This window comes from Zychaea mexicana (assembly GCF_025766255.1).
Source record: "Zychaea mexicana strain RSA 1403 chromosome Unknown BDB00scaffold_25, whole genome shotgun sequence".
Taxonomy (NCBI): Eukaryota; Fungi; Mucoromycota; class Mucoromycetes; order Mucorales; family Lichtheimiaceae; genus Zychaea; species Zychaea mexicana.
Window position 1 is genome coordinate 262,168 of NW_026516688.1, and position 12,248 is coordinate 274,415.

Sequence of the window (12,248 nt, forward strand, 5' to 3'; positions counted from 1 at the left end):
TTGAAGGGGAATACGCCAAAACTCTACTGAAAAACGGAGCTTGGAACTGTTATTCCAAATTGTAGTTATTGAGTTATGGAACGGACGTCGATTTTCGAAGTGATCCATTTGGATGTCAATTTCTAAGTTGTGGGTTTGTTAGCATCCAAACCTTTGGATGTAGTACATCATCACCCTGGACGGACCACCATCGCACTAAGCCGCTTTACGCTGCTATTACTGTTACTACGCATCCACACAGCCACGGAGTAAGATGCCAAGCCTTTTTTCTTATTTTCCTGCTTAATGGACGAAAATATCATATATATTTCCCCCGCATAATTCCCGCGGTTTAAGGGTTTTTTTTTCTGCTCAACAAGCCCCTCCACCCCACTTTCCATCATCTCCTATTCCTTATTTCACTCTGGTGCTTGACAACAAGGAAATTTGGCGATTATTTACCCTGTTAAGAAGTCTTTATTTAATCACCTAGCCTCCTAATACCAGCTAATAGCTGCTAATAGTGATATAGAAGTTGCTAAATGGGTTAAAGGAGTGCTTTATATTTATTGTCATGCGGACATGTTACAAAAATATAGTTGACGGGTTTACATACTTGGCATAACAGGTCAAGCCTCACTTTTGAAAAATTTCGGAGTGGCTTTTTTTTCTTTCACAGATAGACGTTCTGAGGTTAGTAAAGGGGAATCGAAAAGAATCCAAGCAGTATTAATACAGAAGATGCATGCTTACGGTTATGCCGATGATGATGATTAAATATATTCAATTCATTTTTAGGGGCTACATGACCGGGCTATGTGCCAAGTATACTCTGTACCACTCAAACTAGCATGAGCGCCAAGATACGAAAAGCTTCAACAAATTAAAAAACTTGCTTCTCGTTTTAGTTATCGACGAGGCATAGTATTTATGGCAGTAACATGCACTTTATTATATTTCGGTCGCAGTATGTTGTTGCTGTTATTGCTAATGTTTCTTATACAGCTTATATGCTGTATAAGAGAACCACATCTATTCATTAAGAAATAAATAAAAAGTCGGCAGAGTGCAATTGCTGACAGCAGTAGATAGTAAGCGTGTTCTGGTACAGCTAGGATATAACATCAACGCAAAGTCGCCAAGTATTTAAATAGAGCGCGAGTAGCTAATAGCTTTCATTATTATGGTAGATAAAAAATTGAATGGGACTTTTAGGAATACGCTGATAGCAGAAGAGTGTTTCCTTAGGGAAAATAAACGGCTCTGCTTTTGTCATTTCTACTATATATCTACAGCAACAATTCTAATTTGATCCGGTATGTTGAAGTACGTAGTATTATAAAAGAGAATAAATGAGACTAAAAAAGACCCCGTATGATCTCTTGAGTATGTTTTTCAACATATCGGATAGAATGCTATCTGACTTCCTTGTCCATTATACATGATTATTTTAGCACTTCCAACCCACTGTGACAATAATAACGAGGACCACTCCTTTATTTGCAGATGTAAAGTAAGTCTATGGGTAGTTGCTAGCTACTACATCTATGGCAGGCTTTCATATAAACAGTCGTTATATACGTCCATGTGCCTTGCTTCTTCCCCTTAATCTCACCCTTTCTAGCATTCCGCGGCAAGAAAAAGTGCTTGGTCTGGGTTGTGCCCCGGTAGAGTTCAACGTATCCGCTGTTTCCTTCATGCCTAGTAGAAAATAGTAACTATTTTCGTTTCTCTGCAAACCACAATCATCAGACTTGCGGACGACGAAAGACTAACTGCTGTGCTACAAAGATCTTTGTGCACGCATAGATGTACGTACCAAGAAGAGAACTATACCAACTAGCCGCCGAGCGCCAAGATTACCTTCTTCTTTAATGTTTAGTATACGCGTCGTACAACGTACCATACTTTAGTCAAACTCAGAGAAAAAAGCTTCACGAGACTCAACACCACTTTGTATCACTAGTAGTCGGAAAAGGTCAATAGCAATCACGTTTCCTCATAGACATCTCTATCCGCTATATATTGTATGAGAATGCAAAAACCAGTTCTTGCTGATTTTTTGATCGTCGCCTTTAGTTCTTTAGAATTACTGCATATTAATAACAACATGTAGCATCATACCCGCGTCTCTTTTACATGCATACACTCACACTCCTCACTGGACTGAAAAGTGTAAGAGAGACATATGCGAACACCGCCTCTTTAGCACACATCAAAATAAATATGGTATATGTGACACAGGCGAGTTTTGGTGGGCTCACAAAAAAATTCTTTTGCATAGTGCATGCATGTTGGCAACTCAGCAAATGTGCCGGATTCCCGGTTGGTTGAGCTGTCAAATGTTACGCCGTGTGGCTGAACCTAGTACCAAGTAACGTTGCCAACCTCAACCTTTTTCCGGGTAAGAGAAACTATATGGAAAAGAAAGCTATAAATGTCTTGAACACCAAATTAGATGATGCATTTTTTGTGGTTGATTATGCCGATTACGCAAAGTCAATCAAGAATTGCAAAAAGAATATATTCTTACACTACTTTTATTCGGTTGCTGCGTAGAAGAATACACATTTCCTAATTGTATGTACCTGCGATAAGTATCTCTAGCCATACTAAAAACAAAAACAAAGCTGATCCGACGTGCCTAACACAGCCTCGAGCTTCAGCTCTCAAACTAGAGACATCTATGTTTATAACGAGCCCTAAAGTTTGAGTAGTAACATTATAACAATGTTATCTGACTGAAAAGGGCCGCCATGACTACTACTAACTAGCATAGTTGGATTTAAGCTCATTTTGCCAAAGAATACAGTTCCTTTTTCAACATCGATATGGCTAATTAAAGATCGCCTTCTAAATGTGCTTCAAAATCCTGTCGCATTACTCAGACGACTCAACTGACATGGGTAATTTAGCACGAATGGCATGTTGCTTCAAACTAAAAATAACAGATAATGATGTACACTCTGCTGGCCCTTTAGCCTATGAATATGTCGCATCATGAAACACGATGATCCGTAGAGCAGCGTAAATAAATTACTGCGTGCTTTCCTAGTCTTAAATTCGCTACAAGAGGAATATCATGTAACAAAAACGTTCCTAACCTTTTTTGGCTATCAGTGTATGTTCCGTCATCCCCTGACAGAGAAAGACAAGAGGATAACCAGTAGGAGTGTAGTTAAAGTATACATTAATATCCATTATTATATTTCAGAGGTTCCGTATCTACTGTTCTGACATAAACTAATTCTTCCTCCTGGAAAGTTGACCCCGTACTCTATCTGGCCGCTTTTCCAAGAGACCGCCGTCGCCTCATCAAATGGAGAATGCACTGGCTACCATCATATCTACTCAAGGATTGTCGTTGCGGAGCACCACGCGCGAAACGGGAGCGCTACGTCAGTTCCCCATCCCTGACACCACTACTTCAGCAGTTGTACACGGCCTTCGGCACTACACCACCAGATCAAGACAACGAGCTACATATCATCGACTATATCATGAACAAACTAGCACGTTCCGATATAATACTGTCGCGCGGTAATTGGATAACGACCTGCACGGCATTACTTCGTGTGCTGCGTGAAATCGACAATTTAAGCCACTCGGATACCGCCTACGACACAAATGAACCGGCACCCGAGAAAGCGCTAAACCTGGGGCAATGTAGATTCATCATCATCCCCACATCCCTCACCACACTCATAGCGTCTATGGACAACTCTTCTTCTCCTCCCCCTCTCTTACATTTTCACTTCTCTCTTTCCTTTCTTATTTGATTTCTCTACTTCGTTACCTCTCCTCTCTAAACACCTTAATATGGCTTGACTTTTTCTCCCCCTCTGGAAGGGTATTTCAATTAAAGTACCACTTCCTACTAAGTATTTTATTTCTCTTCTCATTCACCGCTCTGTAAGGAAGCGACAAGAACGCTATAAACGTATCGTCATTAGCCTTGCAATATATATGAATATAAAACTAAACTAATTCTTCCTTTCCACCATTTTCTTAGTCCTGCTGTCCTGGAGTGACTATATTTTTCAAGAATCGTCTGTATACCCTGTCGCCTCACAGTGCACACTGCAAAATAGCTGCAATCTACTTGGACAGCTGTATTGATATTTTTTGTGTCTACAACAAAAGCCCACAGGTTTGTTAAATTGAGCTACTATGATAGGAAATTGACCTAACATCATATCCGTGAACCATGATGCGGCCCCATTTGAGAATCGTCACGATCCTAACTGACGAAAAAGACGACGACGAACAATGATTACCTAAGCTCATTAATGGTATCGATTGATTTACCACTACTATCACGCCCTTATTATTGTATCCAATTGTAACAACGATGGTGGTAGTGTTATTATCCAGCGAGATAACATCTTGGCCGTTATCTTAACAACTGGAAATGAAATTTATCACTACACGGATCATCGACATTGCCATACTATACAGCTGCTGTCTACTTTTTGTACCATTAATAGAAGCTAATAAGCATTCATCATCGTCATACCATCAGATAACTTTTATTCCATATAATAGAAAATATTTTTCTCTCTTTTAAGACTACTTGCGTAACTTTTTTAGTACAATGGGTTTAGGTTTTTGCCCCTGAAGGTCTTCGACGACCCATGTTAATGTGTAAATCAAAGAGAAAAATAAAGAAAAGCAAAGTTCAAGAAATACAAAGTATGATGACGATGATTCTTGCTGCTTTTTCATCGACATTGTCGTAGTAAAATTAACCGGCCTTTAATTATTCCGTTTTGGCGGCGCAACACTTTTGCCAGACAACAAAGAATTACAACAGAATACCGCCGCGCTAAAATACGTTGACAACATACAAACAAGCAACGAGTAGAAGGCGGGATTCGACAGCATCGTAGTTGTATCGTATTATATTGTTGTATCATAGGGCAAGCGCCGAGGCGGTTTATTAGAAAAAGATTATACGCTATCACTAGCAATAAAAAGTATCTTTTAACAACCCTCTATCCTCTGATTACCCTTTGTTCTTATCCTTTCTCGTTGGCTACGGATCCACGCGCCAAAAAGCGACTCGACAACATCATCAATCAAAAAATATAAAACAAAACAAATAAATGACACAAGTCTAATTTGCGACAGCGGCAGGATTCGAACCTGCGCGGGCAGAGCCCATGAGATTTCGAGTCTCACCCATTAACCACTCTGGCACGCTGTCAGATGTTTTAGCAATAAATAACACTTAATATATATCACGTACGCATTTTCTTACGCAGCATCACGTGACAAAATTCGTAGGTATACTATATCATAGGTGGGCAGTGGGCGTCTATACTTACAAACTATGTTCTATCAAAATCAGAAAGCACTCTGAATAGATAATCTATTTAGTCAATAGTAATTAAATTACAACAGTATATACTTATGCATATCATAAAGAAACTATGAAAGAGTAGTTTTTTAATAGTATATAATAGGTCTATAGGTATAATATCCAATAAACCAAAAGAGATAGAAAATATAAAAGAGCTTTATCTTTTGTTGGAATAAAACATCATCTCAAAGATACTTAATCTTGTCCCTTATTATCTTTATTAAAGCTCTATCATCACAGAGATACCGATTCGTTTCCCTCAAATAATCGGTGGGAATCGTCTCGTGTGGAACCCTAGGATAGATAGGGAAAATGGAAGAGAAAGGTTTTTTATTTTTTTCATTGAATGATCAATAAAATTTATGTCAATCAATTGCTAACGATCGACCCATCCATCCATCCATCCATCCATTGCACACGACGTATTTCGAAGAACTGGTGGCAATTAGCGAAAATGATAAAGTAATAGTTGACAAGGATAGTGCAGATAAAAGGTAATAAAATGTAGCGACAGATGTCCTTTATATACTACAGCTATGGGGTTAAGTGTGTTGTACTTACTTCCGCACACAGACACAACATTATGAACCACACATACAGTAAAAATCTGCTTAAAACAGAAGAATCTGTCGAATACAAGCACGACCACGCTTTACACACATGCCATTTGATCTATTGAATGAAGGAACAGAAGCTGGCTATTGGGAAATTCGTGTCCTGAATATATACTAATGCTGGATCAAGGGCAATTTATGCCTGCGACAAAAAATGGAATGTCATTCACAGCTTTTCATGCTTTATATGGTTCCCGTTTCAGCGTGTACCAACAGAGTCACAAACATATCACAAACAAAGCGGAAAGTTCATCCTATCGCCAAACGATTTTCTGTCTGTAAAGAACGCCTATATTGTACCTTTTTTTACGTAGGAGCATAAACCATCACAATCTAGCCACCACACATCTCAGCTGACATGAACACGATCGCACATTAATGGTGACTACTACTCATCGATGCTGGTCTACCACTACGAAGCTTATTCTTAACAGCAGGGTTGTGGAAAGTCGTTGATTATTTAGCTACTGATAGTGGAGCTGCTGTGTTGTTTTCTTTAAAAAAGAGACGGAGCAACAAGCTGTCAAGTATTAGAAATTGCTTGTCGTTGTCTTGGATGCCATTTCCATGGCACGGCATCATGAATGTTTCACAACTGCCAAGGCAGCTCCGCTTGTTTTTATGGCAGGCTCAGTACCTGCAGAACTCAGCGGTACACTCCTTCAGATCTTTAAATGGGAGCAAGGAGAGAAACACCTTGGCGAAGTCGAATAAAGACGCTATTAAGAACGAGTAAATATTATACAGCAGATACTAAAAAAGAACGAAGCGAGGTCAAACAGGTATCAGCAAGACATAGACAAAATAGGCACAGTTTTGGAATCTTAGAACTCGTACTCTGTCAGCATTTTGTAAATAATTTTTTTCTACTTGAAAATTCGAACTTGTTGCAAGAGAGCATAAACGTGCTGTGAGCCCATATAATAGCTGTACTCCAGTATCATCATTTGATGCTAACTGTAGCTTATACTACACATATCTTTTTTAGCTTCCTCTCATTCTAACTGTTTTCTTTCCTGCCTCTGCTCGAGAATAGTTGAAGATTGAAACTATCAGCAGCATTGAAAATTCAAATTCTTCGAATATCTCGGCTTTGTGAGTTATCCAAATGGTTCCACGTAAGTCGGCCCCTCCATTTTCTAATGGGATCCCTTGTGCAAGACTTAAAATATTACAGGTATCCACTCTGATCCTATCCGAGACATCAAGTCTGCGAACATCATGATGGGCACCGGTGCTGATGAAGACATGGCCTTTTTGATTGACTTTGGTCTAGCGGTAAGTTTGTCAACGAGAAAGGCAAAACATGTAAAGTTGCGTTTTAATCGCACTTTTTTTGACACCCTTTCATTCTCAAGCATCGACGCCCGCGTCGAATGCGGCACATCAACGCTCGTATGCCACGGCCTACTAGTGCTGTGTTTAATATATCCTAATAACTCCTAGTAATTATTATTATTTGCTTAAATACCGCTCTATACAGCACTATGCCAGTTCCGACTTGCAGGCGCCAGGATACGTCCTTATACATATGCTGAAAAGCAAACTGCCATAGGAGGGCATGTCAAAAGAAGAAGTCAAAGGCGCAAAGACGACGATCAAGCTCCAAAACCTGTGCAGTGGAGAGGCAGAGGGACTTTCGGCGTATTTCGATTACGTTGCCGCGACACTGGAGTTTACTGAGACAACCGACTACAAAAAAACTATCGTCGACCTCGGAAAAAGTAGAAGCAAGCAGCCTTCATGACATCATTATATCTGAGAGAGATGACATTGCTTTTTTCTGTCATGCCTTGGTTAGAGACCATAATTATTAGTATCAATGCTTACTTGACAATGAATGCTTAGTGCAGATAATGATTGTAGAAAATTGTTTGGGAATGTCACATACAATGCTTGTAACAGTTCCAAACAGTATACCCGCAGCTATCTATACATGGTGGAGGTAAAACATATTGGTGACTATGTAAAAGAGTATGGTCATGAGAAGAAAAAGCGAGCTCAATAAGAAAAGCAAAAAGAACGATTTGAAAGCACATATATTATATGACACTATACTTTTCGATACCCTTTAGCGTCATTCTCCCGGAAAACAATCGAATAACTGCTTGATTTAACAAGAATGACGAAAGTCTTCTTCGGGCTATACTTAATTCGGGAGAATTCAAAGAAACTTTCCGTGTTTCATTCATTATTTAAATAAAAGCTCCTCGACATGCGTTTTAGACGATGAATCACTAAAAAGAAACGGCGATCAGTGCGATGCATAGGAGTTAGCTATTTTGTATATCATCGGACGGTCTGAGTAATCTTATAGGCGTTGGTAAATCGTGCCACAGGATAATATCTTCTGCTAATCAGACGCAGAGAGAGTGTGCTCCACATCTATGAAAAAGAATATGGCTTCAGATTTAGACTCAAGCTTCTCTGTGCTGAAAGCACATACAAACAGACGGGTCTTACTGTTGAATTGGATGGCCATACTCTGACGGAACCGCGATTCGGGGGTTAAGCCGATAACATTATGCACCAGCTTTGTGTAACTTTGGGCTTGTTCATAATACTTTCTCAGCTTCCCCAGTAATCTGGTTACTCTTGGTTACCATAGCAGCACTCACAGTAAACTGATCTGTTGACATCCAACAAAAGGAGCATCAATGTCAACGTTGCCAAGTGCAGTACTATTTATCTATCACCTCTTTTTCTAAAATACACAACGAATATTCCCCACAGCTGTTGCTTTTCGTGAATTATTGTACCCCTACTCTGCGCTACCTATCTATCAGTACCACTAAGCCGAGACACAACGTTTGTACTCCCTCAAGTTTTTCCAAAACTGATCTGCCTGTTGCTTATTACTTTGTTGGAGTATAAATGTAATAGAGATCGCCACTGTGCCTGAGCTAGTAGTTGTAATGGCGAAAAAAAGGGATGATAATAAATGGTTCCACACAACTAAGTGAAAAAGAACTGGGGCTACCTATTGTTGTGAATATAGTAGTCATAGCACAAAGGAAGAAAGATGACGAGGCGATGCTACTCCAATCAAAAAGGATCCGAGCCCTTTCAGGTGCTATCATTGAGGAGTGGTACAGCAATGTTTGCCATACGAACGGAAACACAAGAAGAAAAAAAAATCTTCTCAGACTCGTACCCGTTCTGGAGCGTTCGTGCGCCACCAAAAGCGTATATATCGAGGCACACACACAAAAGGACAACGCAATTCCTTTCCATTCTCTTTGTAGGCCTTCTTTTTTTCTTCCTGACTTGTTTCTTTTTCCTTTTGTTACTCGCAATAGCTTTCTCGCCTAACTCTTTTTTCACCTCTGCAGAAAGCAACGACTCCTCTATTGTATACCAGGCTTTTCGCCACTGCACTTCTTCCCCCCCATTTCCACCTCGCCTCATTGTCGACATTGTCATTACCAAGAGAGATTCAGATAAAGCAAAAGATATCCCAGAGTCAGTATGAATATTCGCGTAACGATATTGGTGTTGATTCGCTTGCTGCTATTTATTGTCAGTGCGGCGACACTTGCTTGTCATATTGGTAAAGAAGTTTAAAATATAGTGGCGGCAGGGCGGCTGAGCTTGCAATCCTGTTATGCGTTTCAATAATGACTGACACTTTTTTTATTTACATAAAGCACAAGTTGTCTTGCTAGGAACCAGTGATTGGTGGCCAGGTTATAAAGTTGTAAGTTGCTGCTACCGACGCGCATCATGACACGACACGCGTTCTTTCACTTGAATATGCTCTGTGAGAGAGAGAGAGAGAGAGAGAGAGAGAGAGAGAGAGTGAGTAGTTATTAAATCTAATGATTGTGTGTGTTTTCTTGCACAAAAGTACGTTCTGTACTATGTCGGAGCAGGTTTCTCCTTGATATGTTCAGTCGCGCTACTCGTTGTAAGCTGCATGTCGAACATCAGATCTATTCGCGGTGACCGAATCGTCAGCGTCGTATGCATAGCACTTTTGATCGCCGTCATTGTCTACAATACTATTGAAGCCGGTGTGGTACCATGGCTACCGTCCGATATTGCCAGCGACGCCCAACAGAATTTCCCATCAACAAAGGGCTTTGCCACTTATTGCTCGGATTATTCCATCGCCAACAACTCGGACTTAACGAGCAAAACGACCAACAGATGCTGTAAGTGTATTATTTTTGAAAATGACGATGCCAAAATGTCGTCATGTTGTTCTTATGCTGGAAACCAAAAAAAAGCTACTTTTTATTTTTAGTGACAAATAAACTTCTACTTTTATATTTGTGTAGGGCTGCAGAATGGATCGTGGCTGGGGATCATCATCGCGGCAGCGTTATGGATCGTTCTCGCGTTGTACACGTACCTGCAGAAAAAGTCGACAGTATACAATGAGCATGACGCACATGATTATATTGAAGATGCGCCCATGGCCATTGATCATGGCAGCACTCCTTCGCCTGCCGCCTATGCGGTGGCAGACCTGCATCAGCAGCAACCGCAATATTCAAATATCGCACCCGCTGCTGGTGGTAGTTCAGGAGTCCAGTACGATAACTCGGCGCCGTATCCAAATTACTATAATTATTACGACACCAATGCCGTACAACAACCGTATGCAGTACCTCCACAGCGTCAAATGTCATATTCTACAGATTACAGCGGATCTGGAGTACCATTGTATAATACCGGCGGAGGAAGCAATCCAGGTTACACATTCCCATACGGTGAGAAAGTGGCTGTGGCATCCACGCCTTCGGAACGATCCGCGTCTGAGCCACCCCATTCGCATGATGGCGCGCGGGTCTAATAAGCACCCAAAGATCAGTGTTTCGCCATTCATCCATCTACCGATTACTATCACTCTCCTGTCTGTGTAGTATTCTTCGCTTTCATCTATCCTTAATAATAACATTGAGCAGTCTTTTATAAATACATATCGTGCTTGCGCCACTTCCACATTATTTGACGCGTACAATGTATTCTGTTCTATGTATAGTAGCTATAATTTCACTATATATGTATTCACCAAATATTGTGTATCAAATAAGAATAGAAGGATTGTGGGCAAAAACAGCCTTCCATGGGTTATTCTCTCCCTGTGTTACCAAATAAGTTTCTTTAATGATTTTTTTACCGTTTCTTGATTAGAAGATGTTAAAGTTGCTGAAGTTGTTGGCCGAAATAGCGCTTCTACGTTACTTTGTACCTCTTGTTCATTGGATAACTATAGGCTGTATGACTGTACTACGGAAAAGAATAAAGTAATGGTTGATTGTGACAATCGAGTTTATTCACTTAAGTGTGCTTCTTTATCCCATCTTCATTTTACCAGCCATGACTTACAACCGCTCCGAGAATATTGGCACTATGTGTGGCACATTATAGTACTATAAATCCGATGTAAAATCAATTGGGAGAATTTCGTAATGCATACCTGAAAGGAACTCAAAGATTTTTTTCTCCTGTTGCTCGTGCTCTTCGGTAAGCTCTTCTACGAAGATTCACTATTCAGAGGTGCGATAATCATTACATCAAACGAACTTGCTGCACTAATATTGGTAAGACTGTATGTTCGTATGTCACAGACACCCACTGATAGAGGTCTTAAAGACGAGCACTGTTAAAGAATACGATATGTAAAGCATGTTGACAGGATACTCTGATATCGCTTGTCACTTCATAAGAAACGATCACGTCTGCAAGTACTTGTACACAGTTTTCAATTAGTCCAACATGTATTGACTTTTCCTCCTCGTAGATATCAGCAACTGTATCCGCTTTACTGACGGATTGTTATCTCGCAGCTCCACTTTCCGCTATTTTCTTGAGCACATCTCTCTGGCTTCCTTGGCTGACGCAGCTTCTTAAGTCTTCTCGACAATTGAATACTCGTTCGTTATGGTATAGCAGCTGAGTAAGCTCCTCCCGGGACGAGCAATTTAAGTATTGAAGCTTGTTTGTTTTTTACTTGGCCGGTGTGTTTAATATGATGCATAAAGTTGTGAATGTAGCTAGACAGAAACAGCTAGTGTTGTTTCCAGATGTCAGCTTATCAGTGTAGCTAATACTTGGATGTGCTTCAGCAATGAAACAAACTAGTATGAGGAAGTTCGCAGTAGCCAATAGCGTATTACCGGTGGACACGATTGCTATTTGGTTGCCTCGTCATTGTTCACCTCCGATCAATTTACAATTAATAGAAGGCACAGAATCTTTTTTTTTTGAAAATATCTATAACAACAAATGTATACCTCTATAGGCTCAAACCATTTAATTGCGACAATTAACCTTTAGCAGCTATA

The 12,248-nt window shown here is 40.2% G+C and overlaps 3 protein-coding genes and 1 non-coding gene across 4 annotated transcripts; 3 read left to right on the forward strand and 1 right to left on the reverse strand.

The window, feature by feature from the left end:
- Positions 1–5,103: 5,103 nt before the first annotated feature.
- On the reverse strand, positions 5,104–5,185 carry BDB00DRAFT_t43. Its single transcript has one exon. It is a non-coding gene; the product is annotated as a tRNA-Ser (tRNA).
- Positions 5,186–7,063: 1,878 nt separating this feature from the next.
- Positions 7,064–8,067, forward strand: BDB00DRAFT_786900 (uncharacterized protein; the record flags this gene model as incomplete). The annotated part of the gene is made up of 5 exons (XM_053120648.1): positions 7,064–7,073; positions 7,133–7,233; positions 7,511–7,679; positions 7,861–7,900; positions 8,031–8,067. 5 exons carry the CDS (start codon positions 7,064–7,066, stop codon positions 8,065–8,067), a joined length of 357 nt encoding a protein of 118 aa, XP_052981059.1.
- A 775-nt stretch (positions 8,068–8,842) lies between these two features.
- On the forward strand, positions 8,843–9,517 carry BDB00DRAFT_290895 (uncharacterized protein). Its single transcript, XM_053116808.1, has one exon. The coding sequence runs from the start codon at positions 8,978–8,980 to the stop codon at positions 9,425–9,427; it is 450 nt and encodes a 149-aa protein (XP_052981060.1). The 5' UTR covers positions 8,843–8,977; the 3' UTR covers positions 9,428–9,517.
- BDB00DRAFT_938098 (uncharacterized protein) lies at positions 9,110–11,045 on the forward strand. The gene is made up of 4 exons (XM_053129269.1): positions 9,110–9,505; positions 9,603–9,652; positions 9,803–10,109; positions 10,236–11,045. The coding sequence occupies exons 1-4, from the start codon at positions 9,424–9,426 to the stop codon at positions 10,751–10,753; spliced, it is 957 nt and encodes a 318-aa protein (XP_052981061.1). The 5' UTR covers positions 9,110–9,423; the 3' UTR covers positions 10,754–11,045.
- The last annotated feature ends 1,203 nt before the right edge of the window (positions 11,046–12,248 follow it).

What these genes read in the sequence shown, in the direction of transcription:
- BDB00DRAFT_938098 (XM_053129269.1), top strand. Translation starts at nt 9,424, where the DNA reads ATGAATATTCGCGTAACGATATTGGTGTTGATTCGCTTGCTGCTATTT. An exon ending in GACACTTGCTTGTCATATTG is followed by an intron (nt 9,506 to 9,602) that starts GTAAAGAAGTTT and finishes ATTTACATAAAG; the next exon opens with CACAAGTTGTCTTGCTAGGA. An exon ending in CAAAACGACCAACAGATGCT is followed by an intron (nt 10,110 to 10,235) that starts GTAAGTGTATTA and finishes ATATTTGTGTAG; the next exon opens with GGCTGCAGAATGGATCGTGG.
- BDB00DRAFT_290895 (XM_053116808.1), top strand. Translation starts at nt 8,978, where the DNA reads ATGACGAGGCGATGCTACTCCAATCAAAAAGGATCCGAGCCCTTTCAG.